At 42.7% G+C, this 18,635-nt stretch overlaps 1 protein-coding gene across 4 annotated transcripts; it reads right to left on the bottom strand.

Moving 5' to 3' along the window:
* Positions 1-5: 5 nt before the first annotated feature.
* Positions 6-18,100, bottom strand: ddx3xb (DEAD-box helicase 3 X-linked b). 4 transcript variants are annotated; one of them, XM_063212303.1, is made up of 19 exons: positions 17,730-18,100; positions 15,819-15,870; positions 15,568-15,615; positions 11,988-12,179; positions 11,598-11,712; positions 11,237-11,350; positions 11,009-11,108; positions 10,611-10,746; positions 9,777-9,874; positions 9,477-9,575; positions 9,038-9,198; positions 8,398-8,542; positions 7,865-8,009; positions 7,293-7,343; positions 5,650-5,831; positions 5,157-5,274; positions 4,588-4,741; positions 3,294-3,427; positions 6-2,953 (listed from the first exon to the last, which is right to left on the bottom strand). In XM_063212303.1, exons 1-19 carry the CDS (start codon positions 17,772-17,774, stop codon positions 2,871-2,873), a joined length of 2,172 nt encoding a protein of 723 aa, XP_063068373.1. In that variant the 5' UTR covers positions 17,775-18,100; the 3' UTR covers positions 6-2,870. The 4 variants fall into 4 exon arrangements, with proteins under 4 accessions (XP_063068373.1, XP_063068374.1, XP_063068375.1 ...); XM_063212304.1 differs by having other exon boundaries at positions 3,300-3,427; XM_063212305.1 differs by lacking the exon at positions 7,293-7,343 and having other exon boundaries at positions 17,730-18,098.
* Positions 18,101-18,635: the final 535 nt, after the last annotated feature.

Raw genomic sequence — 18,635 nt, 5'->3', positions numbered from 1 at the left:
TGGTATATATTTGCAATGTCTTTTTTTAATGAAGTAAAATTTTACAATTGACAAGTTGTCTTTATGTAGTGCACAGTATCTACACTGCTACATAAAGCAATCGCTAACCACTACTGGCGGTGAGAAGGCCAATAAAAATTCTCACTTGGCTTCTAGAGTACCAAAAAAAACACAATAAGGACTCGTCCTTCACAGGACGCATCCTTCTGAAACGCACCCTTCCTAGATGCATCCCTTATGAGACACATCCTTCCAAGATGCCCAAAAAAATCTATTCCAACATTATATATATATAGTACACACCACATGTTTCCACATACTCACGAGCCAGTCATAACAAGGAGGTAGGGTAGGGGGAAAGGGCTTTATATATTTTTTAAAAAATGAAAAGAAAAGAAAGTCACTGACAAAATGTACTGTTTTAACTTTTTTTCTGTCCAAACCTTGGCATGGTATTATGGTATTTTCTTTCAAATTTTGACAGCCAATTTAAATTCGATCAAAATGCACACTTAGCCAAAATGCACTCAAAGCCAAATAGTTGACACTCACTCCTCACACTATTTCCGTAAAACAACTATCACTCAGGTGACTAACATTCAAGTGCCAGTGTTTTTACCGTCTTTTGGTCAAGTTTATCGAAAGTATCACTTTTTTAGGCATATAAAAATAAATACTTTTCAAAAATGCTTAATAAATTACACAGCCTAGCAGCAAAAGTAGAATCTAGTTATCTGTGCAAATGGCTAAATTCTCCACTGCCAATTCCCTGGTCCCAAAAACAAACCCAGGTATAAAAAAAAAAAAAAAAAATACTGAGAACCATAACCTCTTGTAAACAAGCTGCGTCTGCGCAATCTTTTACACACAAGTACATGTATGAGACATCTATAAAACTGCACAGGTGCAATAAAATACCTTTTCTTTTTCAACTAAAACTCAAAAGGATTTAATGTAAGAGAACACAGCCCAAACTCGAAGAGTCACGTTAAGTCGTTACCACAATGCTGTCAGTGCACTGATTGTTGGGCTAAGAATGTTTTTTTTTTTTAACTTCATCTGAAATGTCAAGGCACAACACAGTTTGAAAGTGAATCTATTGCACTTCAGTCAAAGAAAAGACTGTTCATGCCCACTCCCAAATAGCTTTCTCCTTGAGAAAGATGCCACTTGTCGAGGGGGGTGCGGTGAAGGACCCTACCCCCCCCAATAATCATTCCCCTTAGCCACCGATGTCTCCGCAGTACACTGCAGCCACACAACTCATTTCCTTACATTAGCTGCCAGAAAGCACAGTCAGTACGGGGATTGGAACAGTCAGGAATTAAGAATGATAACAGCACCCACCCACTCGGCGGTGGAAACACAGCAGTCATATCCTGGCTTAAAAGAAATTACTTTACAACCAAGAACAACTTCGCCTCTAAGTCCGGTTGTGCACGTTCGTTCGTTCATACCGCCGACATCTCAGCCCTTTCGGACGACTTCAAGAGATGGAGAAGAAAAACTGGGGCCGTCCAGCCTTGCTCCGGTGCTGAGCAGGCACAGTCTTCCTATAACTAAGCCTAGGCCTCCTTTCATTTCAGTTTAAACGCAGCTTGCCAAAAAAAAAAAAAAGTGATTGTGTAGTGAGAATATTTGAGAAAAAAACAAAAAAAACCTCACCCTCTTGACCAAAAAACACTAGCATGGGACCAGCAGTAAGGAGCTGCAGTGACGCACTCTACTACTTCTTCGCCACCAGTAGCCATTCCACTTTTGCAAATATGGCGCGTTCATTTACAATACCAACCTCTGTGTGATTAAGAAATATAATATATATATATTTTTAACTTCCAAGTCTATTGCATTTTTTTATACAGTTCAAGTAAGAATGCACTACTTAAATAACAAACCATCCGTGCTAGTTTTTTTCCTTGTTTTTTTTTTTTAAACAAACCAGCAGCCTCTGGTTGAATGGCTGTTAAGTTCAAGCATCAAGTGCTTTTGCAGCTCTGTAAACAAATGGAGATCTTTTTTAAATGACTGAGAAACAAAAACAAAACAAACTGGAATGGCTAGTTCAAAGAAATCTGTTGGGTATTCTTTTTAAAGAAATGAGTCAACTGATTAAATCTTATTTTGAAATGCATTTTGCAAGCTATCTCCCATTTCCCAGAAGGAAACGCCTATGATGGCACCACAGGATGGCTAACAAAATTTGAAGTTCAAAATGGAACAACGACTGGCTGGAGTCATTATCTCACAAAACATTTGCCAAGGTTTGATTTGATACGAGCTCAATTATTTGACGTTGTTACGCAAAGATATATTTAAAAGGAAAAATGAGTGTATAGTCTGTTGCCAGTGAATACAGCATTTTGGAAAAAAAAAAAAAAAAAAAGAGAACGGATGTTACTCAAATTAAGGAAAACGTAAAAAAGAACAGTACATTATCAAGTGATTCTTTGTCTTACAAACAACGAACAACCTCAGACTTTAAATCATTCACCTTTTGTGCCACGGAACACCCCAAGCAAAAAAAGAAAGAAAAAGAGGTCATCCTCTTGACAAGCAATGTGCAGATATGTTTTTTTTTTCCTTATGTTTTCTTCATGCTAGCCAGCCACTTCCTCGTCTCCCGAAGAAGTCAACACAAAGAATCTCACTTGATAATATACAAAGAGGGTTCTGATGTGAAAACACATGGTTATTCTCTTCTGGGGCATCATGTGGTTCCCATTCAATTATGTGTGGGGGGGGTGGTGGTGGCTGGATCAGCCCGTGAACTGGTGTGGAGTGGTGGTTCAAAGGGGTGGTGGAGGAAGAAGGGGCCAGGGGATCAGGTCAGCTAGGTGTTCTGAATAAGGAGGGGGTAAAAGTTGGTCGAATCAGTTGCCCCACCAGTCAACTGATTGCTGCTGGTTGTAGCTTCCACCATAGCCGTCGTTGCTGTAGAAGTTTCCAAAGCCACCTAGAAAGAGAAAAGACACGAGGGCGTCTCAGAAACTTACATTACATAACAAAATCACCGTGTACAAGTGCTTATTCAACACGACTTGGAAAAGATGAATGGATGAACATGTCATGAGATGTCGTTTGTTCTTCATTGAAGTGAAGTACTACCGTTCAAATACCCAGTTTCTAAAAATGTAAATTTAAGTGAATCTTGTGACGCTTTGAGGATTCATAATTGGTTTCTAATAGCTGTGAGATGAATTGATGAAATGGGAGGAAGGTAGAGAGTATGAACGTGATGGAGCGTGAGCGATAGAGAAAGGGGGTGATTCAATTGATTTGAAAAGGCGACTGACCCTTACCGCCGCCAAATCCTCGGTTGCCGCTGTGGCTGCCAGCGCCGCGGGTGCCACGGCTACCGAAGCTGCTTCCTCCGGCTCCTCCGCTGGTCTGCCTGTAGTCCCTCGCTCCGAAGCCGCCAGAGAACCTTCTGTAAAGGTGAACACCACACACAGTCGCAAAGTCAGTCCAAGGTCACAATAACAGCTGAGAGGGATCCAGTTAAAAAACAGTGTGCCCTTTCCAAAATGCAAGGAAAAATCATGGGATCTGCAGTGAATAAATGGTGCCGATAGTGGTGTCCCTTAGAGCATTCTTCTGTATGTGTTTCTCAAAGCCATTCTTTTAATGCCAACCATGTTAGTTAGTTCCTAATGGGAAATTGCATTGCAACCATGTAAGTTTCCAAGTGGTTAGCAACAATGCATTTGAGAAATGGGGTCCACACCATAGAGATGAACACTAGATTCACTAGACTCACTTTGGTGAGGCCCAATTCCAGGCGCCCCAGTCTTGGGGTCGATACATTGATATTTCTTTTAGAGGTTACCGCCACCTGCAGGATAATGTGTGTATCGCCTGGTCACCAACTGATTGCAGGAATACACCGGCTAACCATGGCAGCGATGCGACTTCAGTCATTTGTTCTTTGTCCAGTTGTTTTATTTTTGTTGGTCTTTTTCAACTTTATTTGATAGGATGATGGTGTGAGAGGTGGACTGGAAACAAATTGGGAGAGAGATGAGGAGGGGTCGGCAAAGGACCCGGGCCGGGAATGGAACCCGGGTCAGCCGCATGGCAGGCGAGTGCCCTGCCGGTTGGCCACGGCAGGGCCCAGTCATTTGCTCCAATACAAAGGAGTGGTCAACGCAGCATCTAGTGTTCATCACTACGGGCCCAGACTAGCACGGACCGCAGTGATGTTAGGATGGCGGCGTGTAGACACACAGCGGCCTGGAGTACAGTTGTACTCCAAACAGTTTAGTTGCCTTCTCTTTTGACGACGACAATACTGCCCTACAAAGCAAAAAGGCAGTAACTGCGTTGTTGTGGAAAATGAGTTACTATGACTTTAATGACATATATATCAAAGTTTAAATTTAAATAAAATGATTCATCTGCACAAAAGGTGGTAATATAAAGTAACAAAAGTGCTGAATGTCAATTATCTCCCCAAAACTACTTAGACTGGATTGCAGCATCATTTAATAGTCATTTTACTCAGTTTGGAGCTTTGTGCAGTTACTGCCTTTTTGCTTTGTAGGGCAGAATAATACAACTCTTAAATAAATCTTTAGTGGCGTTCGTTACCCCTTGGAGCGTCCCCTGCTGCTGCTCTTGTGCTGGTGCTCGAAGGCCAGGCTCTCCAGCCAGGACGGCACCTCCTGCTTGGCTTCCACCACCAGGTCCAGCAGGTCTTTGGTGATGTTGCTGTTCTTATCGTTGAAGAACGAGGTGGCCAGGCCTGCACCAACGCACAACAAAGAATTCATTGGGTCACCAAAACGTACATTGAGGTAGAAAACAAGGAGGTAGTTGTCCAGCTTTAGTTCCTTGGTGCCCATCGGTGTAGGGACTCTCAAACATGTGCAAGACAGAGGAACTCTGAGGCACTCAAGGCTCCAATTTTTTAAAATATTTATTTTAGGTCGCGTGACCTGACACTGACTTAAATATAATGACTATTTTGGGGAACTTTTTTTAAACTACAAACAAATCACACCTACATTTGCACAACATTCAATACAATGTTGGAGTTTAAGACGGCGATAAGTTGGCCAGGATACTTGAATTTCCACCTCAGACTGCTCTAACCATACGCACAAGGGGATTTACATTTCTTTAACTTATTGTAGAAGAGTGAATTGAAATGAGCTTACCAAGGTTTCCTACTCTGCCTGTGCGGCCAATACGATGGACGTACTCCTCAATGTCACTGGGAAGGTCGAAGTTGATGACGTGCTTGACGTGAGGAATGTCCAGTCCTCTCGCAGCCACCTGGAGGGAAACAAAAGACAGATCTCCCCTTAGCTGTGTTCAATGGCAAAACATGCAATGGCATTCTCTTTCATTTGACAAAAGTAACCACAAGCACAGTGTAGTTGTACGAGCCCAAAGGACAACCATGAAATAGCCACTTGAGTTCACTTTTACACTACACGACGAGAAGTGTGTTGACTTCTTTCCTCGAATTATAAGTTCAACAAATTCCCACACATGCAGCGACATTTCACGTTTAACTAACGGCAAAAATAAAGTCAACAAAACATGACATTTTTTAACAATGAGCAGCTGAATGAAGGGGTCATTTATAAACCCTGTACATGCAGTGTCATTATTAGTTTTCTTATGGTGTAGTAAATGCATACGTACTGCTGTGGCCACCAGGATGGGGCAGCGGCCGGAGCGGAACTGGTGCAGCGCCTCCTCGCGGTCCCTCTGGGAGCGGTCGCCATGGATACTGGTGCAGGCGTAGCCCTCGCGGTACAGGAAGTCCTCCAGGGCGTCCGCTCCCTTCTTGGTCTCCACGAACACCAGCGTCAAAGACTCCTTACCTGAGAGGCGAGAGAAGAGATCGCTGATTTGTAAAAAGATAGAACTTATGAAAACACACATATTGCTTTGTAAAAAAAAAAAACCAACAACAAAAAACAATAAACAGCACAAAAATTAAACATGTAAAATTCCTCAAATTTCTGGGAGCTGAAAATGGGAATATACAAAGAAAACAAAACTATAGTCTGCTACACCAGGCTCCCTTTAGTGGGTGTATGAATAAAAACAAAATCATTAACCAGAGCCGGGAGTTGCAGACTTCATTTTGTTTTCCTGGTTTGTAAAAAGGTGCTGTGTGAAATGCTAGAGATGTTGGAATTAATGGGAAGGAAGGGGGAAAAACTGAAGTAGAGATTTGGTGAGTGGGGTTCAGGGGAGTTGTGCAACACAGCCAGGCTAATAGCGTACAGGAACACAAACACAACAAAGAGGATTCATTCAGCCATCATGCACAAGTCAGGGTTCCCACGCCATGTCGGACATAAAATTCCATGATTTTTCCTGACTATTAAACAGAATTTCCACGACCTCTCGTAAAACTAAATGCCCAAAATATTGGACATTTATCTCTGTGGTCATCAATTTGCAGCAGTCCATCTTTCAAATTGCCATTTTCAGTCAAAACTCTTCTGCAATTTCCAGGCATGTTTGCCTGAATTGAGAAGTTTCTTGACGTTTTTGGAATTGGAATGTTGTGGGAAGTATTTCAGACAAAACAAAAGCACATTACTGTAAAAGTTCAATGATATTCCCTGACTGCCCAGACAAAACGCTCAAATTACATGACTTTCCATGACTGGAAAAACCTCCTGAATTTCCATGATAATCCAGGAATTCCATGACCAGTGGGAACCCTGACAAGTGGCCAACGACGTGTATCCATGGCAACTGTAAGCAGGTACGTGTAATATTGTCAAATAATAAAAATAATGTGTAATACGTGTAGTATAGTGTAATATTGGTTAAAAAAATGAAAAAATAAATATATATATGGTCATAACCGCAGCCAATTGTGAACGAGGCCAAGTAATAAAAGCATTTGAAGGCCCACTAATATGCAGACCTCATTTTAGCCTCATCACCAGTTTCTAAGATTAAAAAATATATATTGTGGAGGATAAAATACAGGTAGCCAGGAAAGGTGAGGTGAAGACCAAATTCAAAAGACAAATCGTGAGAATATTGGAAATGTAGGGAACATGGAATTTCACGATGGATGCAAAACATTAAATAACCAAACACATAATCCACTACAAAGTGACAAAATTCCTAAATGAACATTTTTTTTAGGGAAAAAAACCCCATACACATTCAAAATAAATAATAATAATTTGAAAAAAGTCACTAAAGTAAACTTTTTGCTTTACAAAAAGAAAGAAAAGACAAGCACAGATGTCAATGGGATGGGATGGGCATTCTGTGCCTCCACTAGGATGAGGATAATAAAGGGTTAAACTCACCAGGCTTTGCAAGGTTCTCCCCAGTTTGGTCCTGGACCTCGCTGGGTATGACTTTAAATAAAACCAAACCTCGCAATAAACTTTCGCGTTTTTTTGTAACGTTATCCACATCAAAAACATTGCATAGTATTAACCAAGGACCTAATAATAACTAAAGCAACTTTCCCTTTCATCGTTATAAAATGGAGAGTATTCCATACAACAGTCGTAAAAAACAGCCAAACTAGATTTAGGGTGCTTTGTGTAGGGTAGTTAGTTATTCATTCTAGTATTCATACTATGGTTGTGTCGTCTGCGAAAATTAACATCTTAATCAAAACTGACAATTTACATCCCATATCAATTGAGATCGGTCTCCAACCTCCATATCAATACAATGTTTTATATAATACAGCACCAAGAATATTATTTTTTGGCTACATAGTTTTATGCCTCTCCGCCCCCTTAAGTGACCTTTACAACATTTTAATTCTGACGTCAAGAACATTTTTTTTGGCCACAGCCCCACAAAGTTAAAAAAAAGAATAATAAAAGAAACAAAAACAGGGTGACTCTCGTCCCCGTGTATTTACCTGTGGCGTTAAGCAGATCGAGCAGGAAGGACCTCTTGTCGCCCTCCTCCACCCACACCACCTTCTGGGTGATGTTCTCTGAGGTGGAGCCCACGCGCCCCACCGCCAGGAAGATGTAGTCTTCCAGGAAGTCCCGCGCCAGGATCTGTCATACGGTGCACAGGGTGTAGCATAGCACATTTAATGGCCACATGCAGATATGGACCAGACATAAAATACACATCTATACATATTATGAAGAAAACAGTCACATATTGAAGAAAACGGGTCATGTAGTGTGTGCACAGGTTGTTCATGGGAAACGTAGTCAGCAATATCCACATCCATGTCAGGTACGTCCTTGTAAAACTGTCATACATAGGGAATATTTGCAAAGCACAGACTCTTTGCCATGATATTAATTATTTTTATCTGGTTTGCAGAAACCCAAAGGACTTAAGAATACCGTAATTTAAAAAATATTATATGCAACCCCATCCCGAAAAGAAAACCAAAACAAAGAAAAACCAAAGCATACTCGTCCATGGTCTCACCTGGATCTCTTTGGGGAAGGTAGCGCTGAACATCATGGTCTGGCGCACCCCCTTGGGGGGCATGGTGTCCTGCTCCACGATGCGCCGGATCTGCGGCTCGAAACCCATGTCCAACATGCGGTCAGCCTCGTCCAGCACCAGGTAACTGCAGGGAGAAAAAGCCAGGTCATGTTTAGCCATGTGAATTTTGTTGATTTATTTCATTGCACTACTTTTAGTCAGTTCATTTACATGTTATGACGTAATGAACAGGTCCCCAAAAGAAGCCAGATGAAGCTTATGAAGTTATGAAATTGGAAGAATTGTTAGAGTCAGGCTTTTAAAAAAGGAAAAAAGTAATGCCCTCTCCCAGTCTAAGATGGTTTAAGATCTTTTTTTTCTTCAAGCTGAACTGGCAAACCCAGTAAAGGTCCGTACCAGCAGTGGAAAAAATTGAAAGAAAAGTCAGCGACACCAAGCTCCCGTTGCTTATTTTTAATGTGACGTTTCGGGCAGCACGCCCGAAACGTCACATTAAAAATAAGCAACGGGAGCTTGGTGTCGCGGACTTTTCTTTCAATTTTTTCCATGGTATTTTTTCTGGTCCTGCACCCAAATTTTTTTGAGACGGATGTGCGTGTTTTTTTCTCTCTAACCGTACCAGCAGTGGTCCATGCCAATTTTTCCTCTCTCCATCATGTCCACCAGACGGCCAGGCGTGGCCACCAGCAGGTGACAGCCACGCTCCAGCTCGCGGATCTGCTGGCCGATGTCCGCTCCTCCGTACACCACGCACGGACGCACACGGGAACGGTACGCAAACTGAGAGAAAGCCAGAGAAAACATTCAACACAAACTCTGATACATCCAGAAGAATAACAACAAAATACAGCAAAAAAAACTATGAAAAGAGGGTTGAACCGCATTAGAACCAAATACAGCACATCAGTGCATGCGTACTTTACAACACATGTGTACAGCAACAATGGCAATGTTGCCCGCAAAGCCTTCAAACAGAAAACCAGTTTCCAACTGACCGACATGGTGTTGTGCAATAATAGTGGCGTTTCATTGTATTTTGCAGTAGAGTGATCTGTTACCTTCCGGGCCTCGTCGTAGATCTGAAGAGCCAGCTCTCTGGTGGGGGCCAGGATCAGGGCCAGAGGGTACTGCTTACGCCGGCCGTATCTTCCGTTGTCCTGCAGGGGTGCCATTCAACGATTACACAACAGCAGTGAAGCAAAAACTATATCTGAAACATCCGTCTGTTAGTTGAAAAATCTACTGAGATGTTGATTTAACACAAATAAAAAAAAACATGTTAAAACCACACACACACACACAACACAACACAACAACCACAAACACACACGACATCCAGGCCCCTGCTGGGGTATTACCTGGGCGCTGTTCTTGGCGGCCTGCAGAGCCTCTCCTGGGCCCTCAGTATAGATCTGGCTCAGCACTGGCAGCAGGAACGCAGCAGTCTTCCCAGAACCTGGAGTACACACACACACACACACACACACACACACACACACACACACACACACACACACACACACACACACACACCTCTTAATACAGGGCTCCCAAAAGGATATTTAGCTTCCTACAAGGACATTTTAAGTAAGTGCTACGGCGGCTCTTTGCTTGAAGATGGAAGTTAAGGGTGAGGGCCTGTGGCTTTTGTTTTAGGGTTTATCTTGACATTTCACCTGAAAGCCAAATATCTTTTATCTATAACTTTTTGCAAACCGTGTAATATTACATTGCATTGCTTTTCCCCCCCCAACGTTGATAGAACACAATGAGCACACTTTTTATTGCTTATATTAACATTACTTTACTTCAGGAGTGAGGAACCGTTTTCATTCAAGGGGCCACTTCAAATTTGATCAAGTCCCTCAAGGGCCATGCTGTGAACACAAACCAGGATTTCCCCCTGCACTTAAGTCCTATATTGAAGCCGGCCACCTTTAAAAATAACAGACCTCAACTATGTAACTTGATTGCATTGCAACTGTAATTTCTAACATTTCTTTACAGTACACGTCATCTTTCATGTGAAACTGCTTAACCATTAAAAATTGTCGGGGGGGCCAGGTAAGACGCCTCAAGGGCCGTAAACGTCCGTGGAGACATGGGTTCCCCACCGCCGCTTTACTTGGTAGACTCGTCGACCTGGGAGTAGTGTCAAGGCAGTCTTGTGCGGCTATGCAGAACACACGTACCTGTCTGTGCGCAGGCCATCAGGTCTCTCTTGTTCTTGATGATGGGGATGGCGTGCTTCTGCACGGGGGTGGGGCGCGTGTAGCGGCTCAGAGCTATGTTGCCCATGATGATCTCTCCCATCTCCACATCTTGGAACTGGCAGAAACAAAATCAGAATATCATACAAAAAGTCATTTTATTGGCAGGGTTATACATGCAATGGGGCCGAAAACCACCCTTGTGCAAATATTTATGCAGACATTTCTACGACGAAAGTACAGTGTACTAAGCATTAACGGCAGCGATGAAGAACACTAAGCGCATCACATTTAACAACAAACTGTAGAACAAATATAACCGCTTCTTCAGACTTTATGACGCAACCAGATGTAAAGATCACAAGCTGTAGTAAACTTACATCGCTGATGGGGCTGGGACTGTCGTGTCCTGTTGCCTCCACTGGAATGTCATCATATTTCTCAAAATTGATTCCGGTGTTGCCACCAGCGAAGAGCTCACTGGAAAGAAAGGGGTAAAGAGAAATGATACACCATTGAGTTAAGACACCGTGGTAAGGCAGTGCTTCTGACTGCCGACACTGTAGTGTAGAACATCGAAAGGTTTAGAAACTCTGTATAAAACTCACTTCTCCGTGCGCTCGTTGCGAGAGAGGGGTTTGGACCAGTCCTCTTCCTCTCTGCTGTCCTCCACCCAGCGACTGTTTCCACCACCACCACCACCAAAGCCTCCGCGCTCATACCTACCCCAATGAAATAGAACACAGATTAACTGATGTAGTATGTGGAAACAAACGGTCTCCAGACCAATGGTCACAAGATTGTCGACAAAAAGGTAACAGCTTAACTCGAGTTAAATAACGAATTAGTGTCGTAGAAGTGAATGACCAATTGCCAACAATAGTACAAATAAGGAATTACAAACAGATGTCAGGGATATTGTAATCACAGTAATTATCAGCGTTGAAGTTATCATGTGGGCACCCTCACCTTCCCCTTGTGGAGCTGCGGTCGAAAGCAGACTTGCCGCGGTCGCTGCGGTTAGCGAAGCTGCTGTAAGCGTCCTTCTGGACGTTCCAGCCACCACCATTGTCGTTGCCGAATCCTGACACAAACACCAATGAAGGGGGAAGAAACCAACCAATGACTTAGCATTTCTTATACGCACGTCGGTCAGAAACATCATCACCACCTCACAAAACAATGAGTTAGCGTTTCCTCTGAGCATGTCAGAAACATCACCACCACTTCGTAATACTTCATTCTATTGTTAACACCGTTACGATGTGTAAACAGTGGTAGAATAGAAACACTATTGATCCAAGGGGATGTGAAGGAAGCATTCTACTACGCTAAGAGACAAAGGGGGGAAAGGCTCACCAGCGTTTGGCATGGGCTGAACAGGGTTGTAGGTGCTTCCACCTCTGCCACGGAATCCGCCACGGCCGCCACCGCGGTCCTGACGCATGGCACCGCCACGACCATCGAAGCCGCCGCGACCCCCATTCATGCGGTTGTCATGGTAGCCATTCACAAAGCCGTTGGAGCGACCTCCATCCCATCCAGGGGAATCTGACAAAAGACAAAACATTTATATAGTTTGCAGGAGAGAGGAAAAGAAAGGAAAAAAGGGTGGGGGATGTTTTCTAGGTCCATGGAGGGCTTTTCTTTCTCCTTTACTTTTAAGGAAGTCGCATATAGCAATCTCTTGTAAGTGGGCCCTGGCCAAGAAAAAAAAACGCATTCCTCCTGGGTAAACCTTGGGAGGTTTATACATCGTTTCATAATGACCCTGAAACCTGGGCACAATGTTCATTCAAATCTTCAAACCACCCAATTGCATGCGGGTGGCATGGGCAGATAATGGCATGCTTGGCACGCTGTCTGACTGCGATACTCATGGTCATTGTTCTTCAGGGACAGTAGTATCAATTGTTGCCGATTTACACACAATTCACACCAGCGTAGGAGCCAAGTTCACACCTTTTGTCATTACACAATTAGTCGGTCAACACCCCATTCCCCCGTGGACTGCATCATGCACTTGTCCAACAAGGAGTGTCCTCACAACTGTCTGTCCTACAAAAATGCGATATTTACGTGCTATGGCTGTTGACGCTAGTTTGATGTTTTGCCAACTCTGATTCAAAGTGGCTACCGTGATCATGTTGTTTTCCCGCCATTACTTGCTGTTACAGTTCTCATTGTCAATAAGATATGGCACTAGACACTTCTTACAAATCTGGATTGAGTTTACGTGCATGCACATACACCTGGCTGCCTACTTCGGACTTGTACAATCAGTGATGGGCAACCTGGATTCAGAGGCTAAAATCCAGTGGCACATTTCCCAAAAGACCTAGTTTTACCGGTCCAATTGCCCTATTAGGAGAGGTAAAACCAGGTCATTTGAAATATGTGGAACTAGAATAGAGCTTCTGGATCCAGGTTGACATCGCTGTGTACAATAGACCCAGCAAACCAGGGTTGAGTTTCTCAAAAGGGAAGTTGTTAGCCTGTTAGCAACTTCGGTAGTTGCCAATGGGAAAATGCATTGAAAGCAATGAAGTAGCTAATGTAGTAAGCTACTTTGGTTTTGAGAAATTCACCCCAGTTTAGAATCTAGGCTGTTATTTCCTAATCTCCACCCTCGCTCTCCCAATAACTTCCCGTCACGCCTGTAGTGACCTGTCTGCTTAAAAGGCAATAAAAGCCTAAAAAGAGAACAGACTGTCAGAAGAGACACTTACAACTACTTCCAGGGCCAACTGAGAACCCACTCTGGTTGACAGAGGCATATGCATTTCCTGCTAAAAAGAAAAGAATATATCGTCAGGAAAGATTATTCTACAATGGGTGATGAAAATAGAAAAGAAAGAAAAAACGCACAGCGAAAAAGACGAAATTTGACAAAAGGGGCCAAGATTGTGACATGTGCCGTCCTGGGGAAATGCATGGCGGTTTCTGTTTTGATGATACACTGCATCTTTTTGCGAGAAACCATCCTGCTTCTGGTCTGAACAGACAACTACACTCTGCTCATCCAAATTTAGAGTAGCTACGGTCCATGGAGGGTAGCACAAGAAATCCAGAGTTCATTTTCAGGCATTTCAAATTTGATTAACCACTTATCTGATTTTGGACAGATTATTTCAAGCTTGGGTATCTGTTTGGGATGAGTTGGATGGATGGAAGGATGGTTGGAAATGCATAGTACTGCCCTCTACCTCTTGTCCTTGCTCCCTTGCCAATGGTGTCAACTGATAAATATTAAGACTTTCAGATAAACTTAACACTCTGAGCTACCCTAATCCCTTTTGACAAAACCACTTGCATCAGAGTAATTCTCTACTGCATAACATGGGTATCAGCCGTGTGGAATCTGTGGCCTAGTGGTTAAGGAGATGGGTCAGGGGGTTGTAGGTTTGAGTCCCACCCTTCCACTCCATGGCACTTCAAGTGCCCTTGAGCAAGGCACCCAATCCCACATCGCTGTAACCAATAACCGGTGCCTAAAATAACTAAGATTATTTGGATAAAAGAGTTGAAGTTGAAAAGACTACACTACCAAGCCATTTCTTGTCTTTTGGTGCACGCCAAATATGGTCATCAGATCAAATAGGTATCCACCAAGACGTAGGTGCTCGTTACACTGATATTTTTCAACACAGATATTGATCAGTTTACGTAGAAACACAGCATGTGGATAAAAATAAAAACACCATTGTGACAGGTGCGTTTTAGCCCCTCCAAAGGGATCTTTTTAAAGCCGAAGTTTTGAAAGGGGATTTCTAAAACCCAAGGAGAAACAAGAGGCCAAAACCGGGGTTTGTGTGTGTGTGTGTGTGTTTTTTTAAAGAAATAAAACGCATGTAAACTGCGTCTTTAACACAGCGTGCCAATCCTAAGCAGTGGAATACAGCTTCAGCTTCCGTGAGAGCAGCTGCCTTAAACGCACCACCTTTAAGACCTTTAACGGCCTCACACGTGACCTTGGGTCATGTGACAAGTGCAGAGGTCAAAAGCTCTAGCGTCCATGTCCACTGTATCTACATGGAACCCATCATCACAGTCATGGGCAGTCATGGTTGAGCGGTTAGAGCGTCACACTTGTAGCCCAAAGGTTGCCGGTTTGAGGTTGGTGGGGGGAGTAAATAACCAGTGCTCTCCCACGTCCTCCTCCACGACTGAGACACCCTTAACATGAATTCAATTTTCTTGTGTGCAGTGAGCACTTTGTGCTGTGGAGTGCTGTTTGGAGTTTGAGTTTCCCAGGTGGACTTTCGTCACATCACAGACCTGAACAACCCCTTTGAATGTCAGATCTCCCTTCTCTGAGAAAACATAGTTGCCACATAGTTGCGCCCCCCCCCCCCAATAGTACTGCGGCCGCCTGCAGTCTCAGCACAGTGCAATATCTCACCCGGGAAAAAATGAATGCTTCCACATTACGCATCTCTACAGTGATACCATAGGAAATCATAGGTACCCTCATTTAATCAGTTTATGCATAATCCTCTACATTAACGATGGACCATGTATGCACACAAATGTGGAATGATATGGACTCAGAGGGTGGAAATGGGATGAAAATGGCTCAGAGTTTAACAAAGAAAAAAACAGCATTTTTGGCTGTATACCATTGTTCGATATGAACACTAACATATCTTGGTGAATCTGACCCAAAGACAACAAAAAAAGTAACGGGCTAATCAACCAACAAAAGAGATGGCTATGGCTAACCTAACCTTCATTGTGTACATAATTGCATACAGTATGCTAGCAGCAGACAAAGTCATTAGTATGACTTTGCTTTAATATGGGATTTGTGAACTAAATTAAGCAGCCGTTATTAATAAAAATGAATAAATAAAACCGCATTACATCCTACTGGGCCTACCGTCCCCAAGCCCCTGCACCGCTGCTGCCCTTTACACCGAGGGGTTTGAATATGGCTTACCATTCTTGCCGATCTCCTTGTTCCGTAGGTGGGGTGGAATGTAACGTCCTGATGACACAGCCACAGTTAACACGTTAGAACATTAATGCCACAGATAACAATGCTCCTCCACAATACACCCACTACCGACTAATAAAGTGATACCATTTCATAAAACCAGCTTAGATTGACATGGACGTGTTAAGCAAAAGGATGGACTATACAACCAAGTACGATGGGTTAGGGAAAACAAATGATTGTACGATACTTACGGCCAGTGCCTCCGCCCTGCAGGTCGGCCGAGTTCAAGTCTAGACCAGCAAGCTACCAAAAGAAAGAAGAGGAAGAAAGAAATGATATAGAAGGTCAATGAAGGGGCAAAACAGCTCTTTGTTTTATTTCAGGTGAATATGGCAAAATGTACACACATGTACAGCATGTCAAATATCAACTAATTCATATTTCACAAAAGGAAAACAAAGTGTCTGTGTGTGTAAGCTTAAATGATCTAAGTGCCCAGTAGTGGTGTGCATCGGCACTGCCCTTACGATCCGATTCGATCACGATTCGGGAGGTAGCGATCCGATCCAATTCTACAATGCATTGCAATGCATTACATTTCTACTGAAAGCAAAGCAAATGTTTGATGAGGCAATACAAGTAGTCAGATACTGAGCAACAATGTATTGCCTGTTTTCTGTATCAGTCTGCAATGTTTTGAAGTGCTTTTATTTAATTCAACATTCACTTGCTCCCGAAATATCCATGGAAGTAATTGAAACTTTTTAAAAAAATTGCCGGATCGATTCTGGAACTTGCCGGATCGATTCTGGGTCGTCCATGCCCCGCATCGATTCGGATCGCCGAATCGATCATTGTTGACACCACTAGTGCCCAGTATCTCATTGGTAACAATTGTGATGAAAATGACTCAAAAAATGAAAATGATTCAAACATCACCTTGCTACAGAAATCAAGACAACACCAAACAACATTCTCCACATTCTAGGCTACTGACAAATTCTGCACCCTTGCCAAGCATAACCATAAGGGCAGTCATCCGTTTACACCATTAAACAAGTTCCCCCAGCAGAGCCCAAAAGGCACATTATGCCCTGTAAACTTATGGGGAGAAAAAAAACCCTGCGCCCCAACCTATGTCATCACAAACTAATAAGGGGGGGTTTGACTAGTATGAAAACAGGCTGATTGATTGCAATGGAAGAGGCAAAACTGCCTAGACGTTTGGTGTTACCAAACGCAATACCATGGACTACTCTGGTTTCGTAATATCACGATGTCGTAACTGCCGTTCAATAACTTAAAAAAAAACGCTTATTGGTTCATCATTATTTTTACTTCATGCTGCATACCGACTGGGGCACGGCGTGACGTCAACTTGCGCCGGAAGAAAGGTGAAAAAATGGGCACATTTTCAACACTTCAAGTGAAATAACTTGTCTTTTTGAAACTGCACCCGTGATATGTAGTTTGTGATTTTGTGACCCTCGCATACAGTTTACACATCCCAACCACATATAAAATACAGTTTTCAGTGGGGAAACCGAAAAAGCAGGCCGATAATTGAGAAATGTGAGCGATTCAAACCAAAACCTAGAATTTCGAATCTCTAGTGTCACCCCAAGCAACGTTTCAACATCGCTAAATGCACTTTCACAAAAATCATACTCAATAACCATGTTTCTTTTAACATTAATAGTTTGTTTCTTACTGTATATGCGTTTAAAATGCGCTTAGCACACGTGAAAGTAGCACAAGACAACGCCGGCCGGCTAGCTACACAACTACTAATCTTTCTACGTGGCTAGCATTTTGCTGAGATAACCTTTTTGATCCCGTAATGTGAAGCAAAACAACCTTGCATCTGATTCGTTCTAGTGCTCAATTCAAAAACAAACTCATACTCAAGAAACATGGTTAAAACTTCTGGCTGTTTTAGGGTCACAGACATTATTATAAGCAACTTTAGTAACTAACCCAGCGGCGACTAGCCTTCACACATCACTAACCTCCATTTTGCCTAGCAGATTAAGAGGCCACGCAGTATGCTAGCATTGCTAGTTGGGAGATTGAACAGAGCAGAAACAATCCAGCACTTTTGACATCGACACTTCAATTGAACACAGTGTAACAGAAAATAGATGAATAGTAGTTACGCTTACCTGCTGGTCTAGACCGTGTACATTATCGACGGCCACATGACTCATAGCTAACTAAAGAGAGGATAAATTGTTCTCAAAGAAGGTTTCTTTGTTTGCCGGTATGCAGTCGTTCTCTTGATATCCGTCGTCGACGTCGATTTTCAATTTTTTCAACCACTTTACAAAACTAATAAAGTCTTATGCTTTTCCTTATAACTTAATGATCACACGGATCACTTGCTAGGTATTCTAAGTTATAACTTGACCCAGGCAAACCCCGTTACGAATCTGTAGGCTTCGATGGCTCGTGGCGGAAAAAAACTAGGCCGACAGGAAGGAAAAGGAACGCATTGGTCGAAACGAAAACGCATCGGCGAGGCCTACCAAAGATTTTACTTGACTCCGCCTACTATGTTAAAGCCTTTGGACCAACCTCTGCTGCGTGGCCACAGAGTAGGTGGGACATGTGGAATGTTCCATTCAGTTGCACTAGAACCTGTGTACAGTACATTGACAGTATATACTGTCAATGATACAGTAGGATAGGCAGGTACCGAGGTAGATAGTTTAGAATAGATAAAATATATTTAATTATTTCAAACATTTATTCACCAATGTTTAACATGTCATCGTAACAAAGACAGTAGCCTAGCTGCAAAGTGTAAAGGTACATGCATCAAGCACTTTTCATCATAGCATATTGTCTGCAGATGGAGAAGGCCTAATGGGTTCCTGACACCTTTCCATTATTCCATAGTTCATAATGCATCTGGCTTGCTTGGAGCCCACACTGTAATACTGTGTAGACACGGAATGGTCATCCCCATCTCCACAGAAATCTGTGCATTGTTGAGGAATGAATGAATGTAGAATATAATTTATTTGGCAATATTTCAGGTAATAGCTTTATTTTATTTTATTTTTTAA

The sequence above is a fragment of the Engraulis encrasicolus genome, chromosome 12, assembly GCF_034702125.1.
Source record: "Engraulis encrasicolus isolate BLACKSEA-1 chromosome 12, IST_EnEncr_1.0, whole genome shotgun sequence".
Classification (NCBI taxonomy): Eukaryota; Metazoa; Chordata; class Actinopteri; order Clupeiformes; family Engraulidae; genus Engraulis; species Engraulis encrasicolus.
This window is presented reverse-complemented; position numbering and strand designations above follow the sequence as displayed.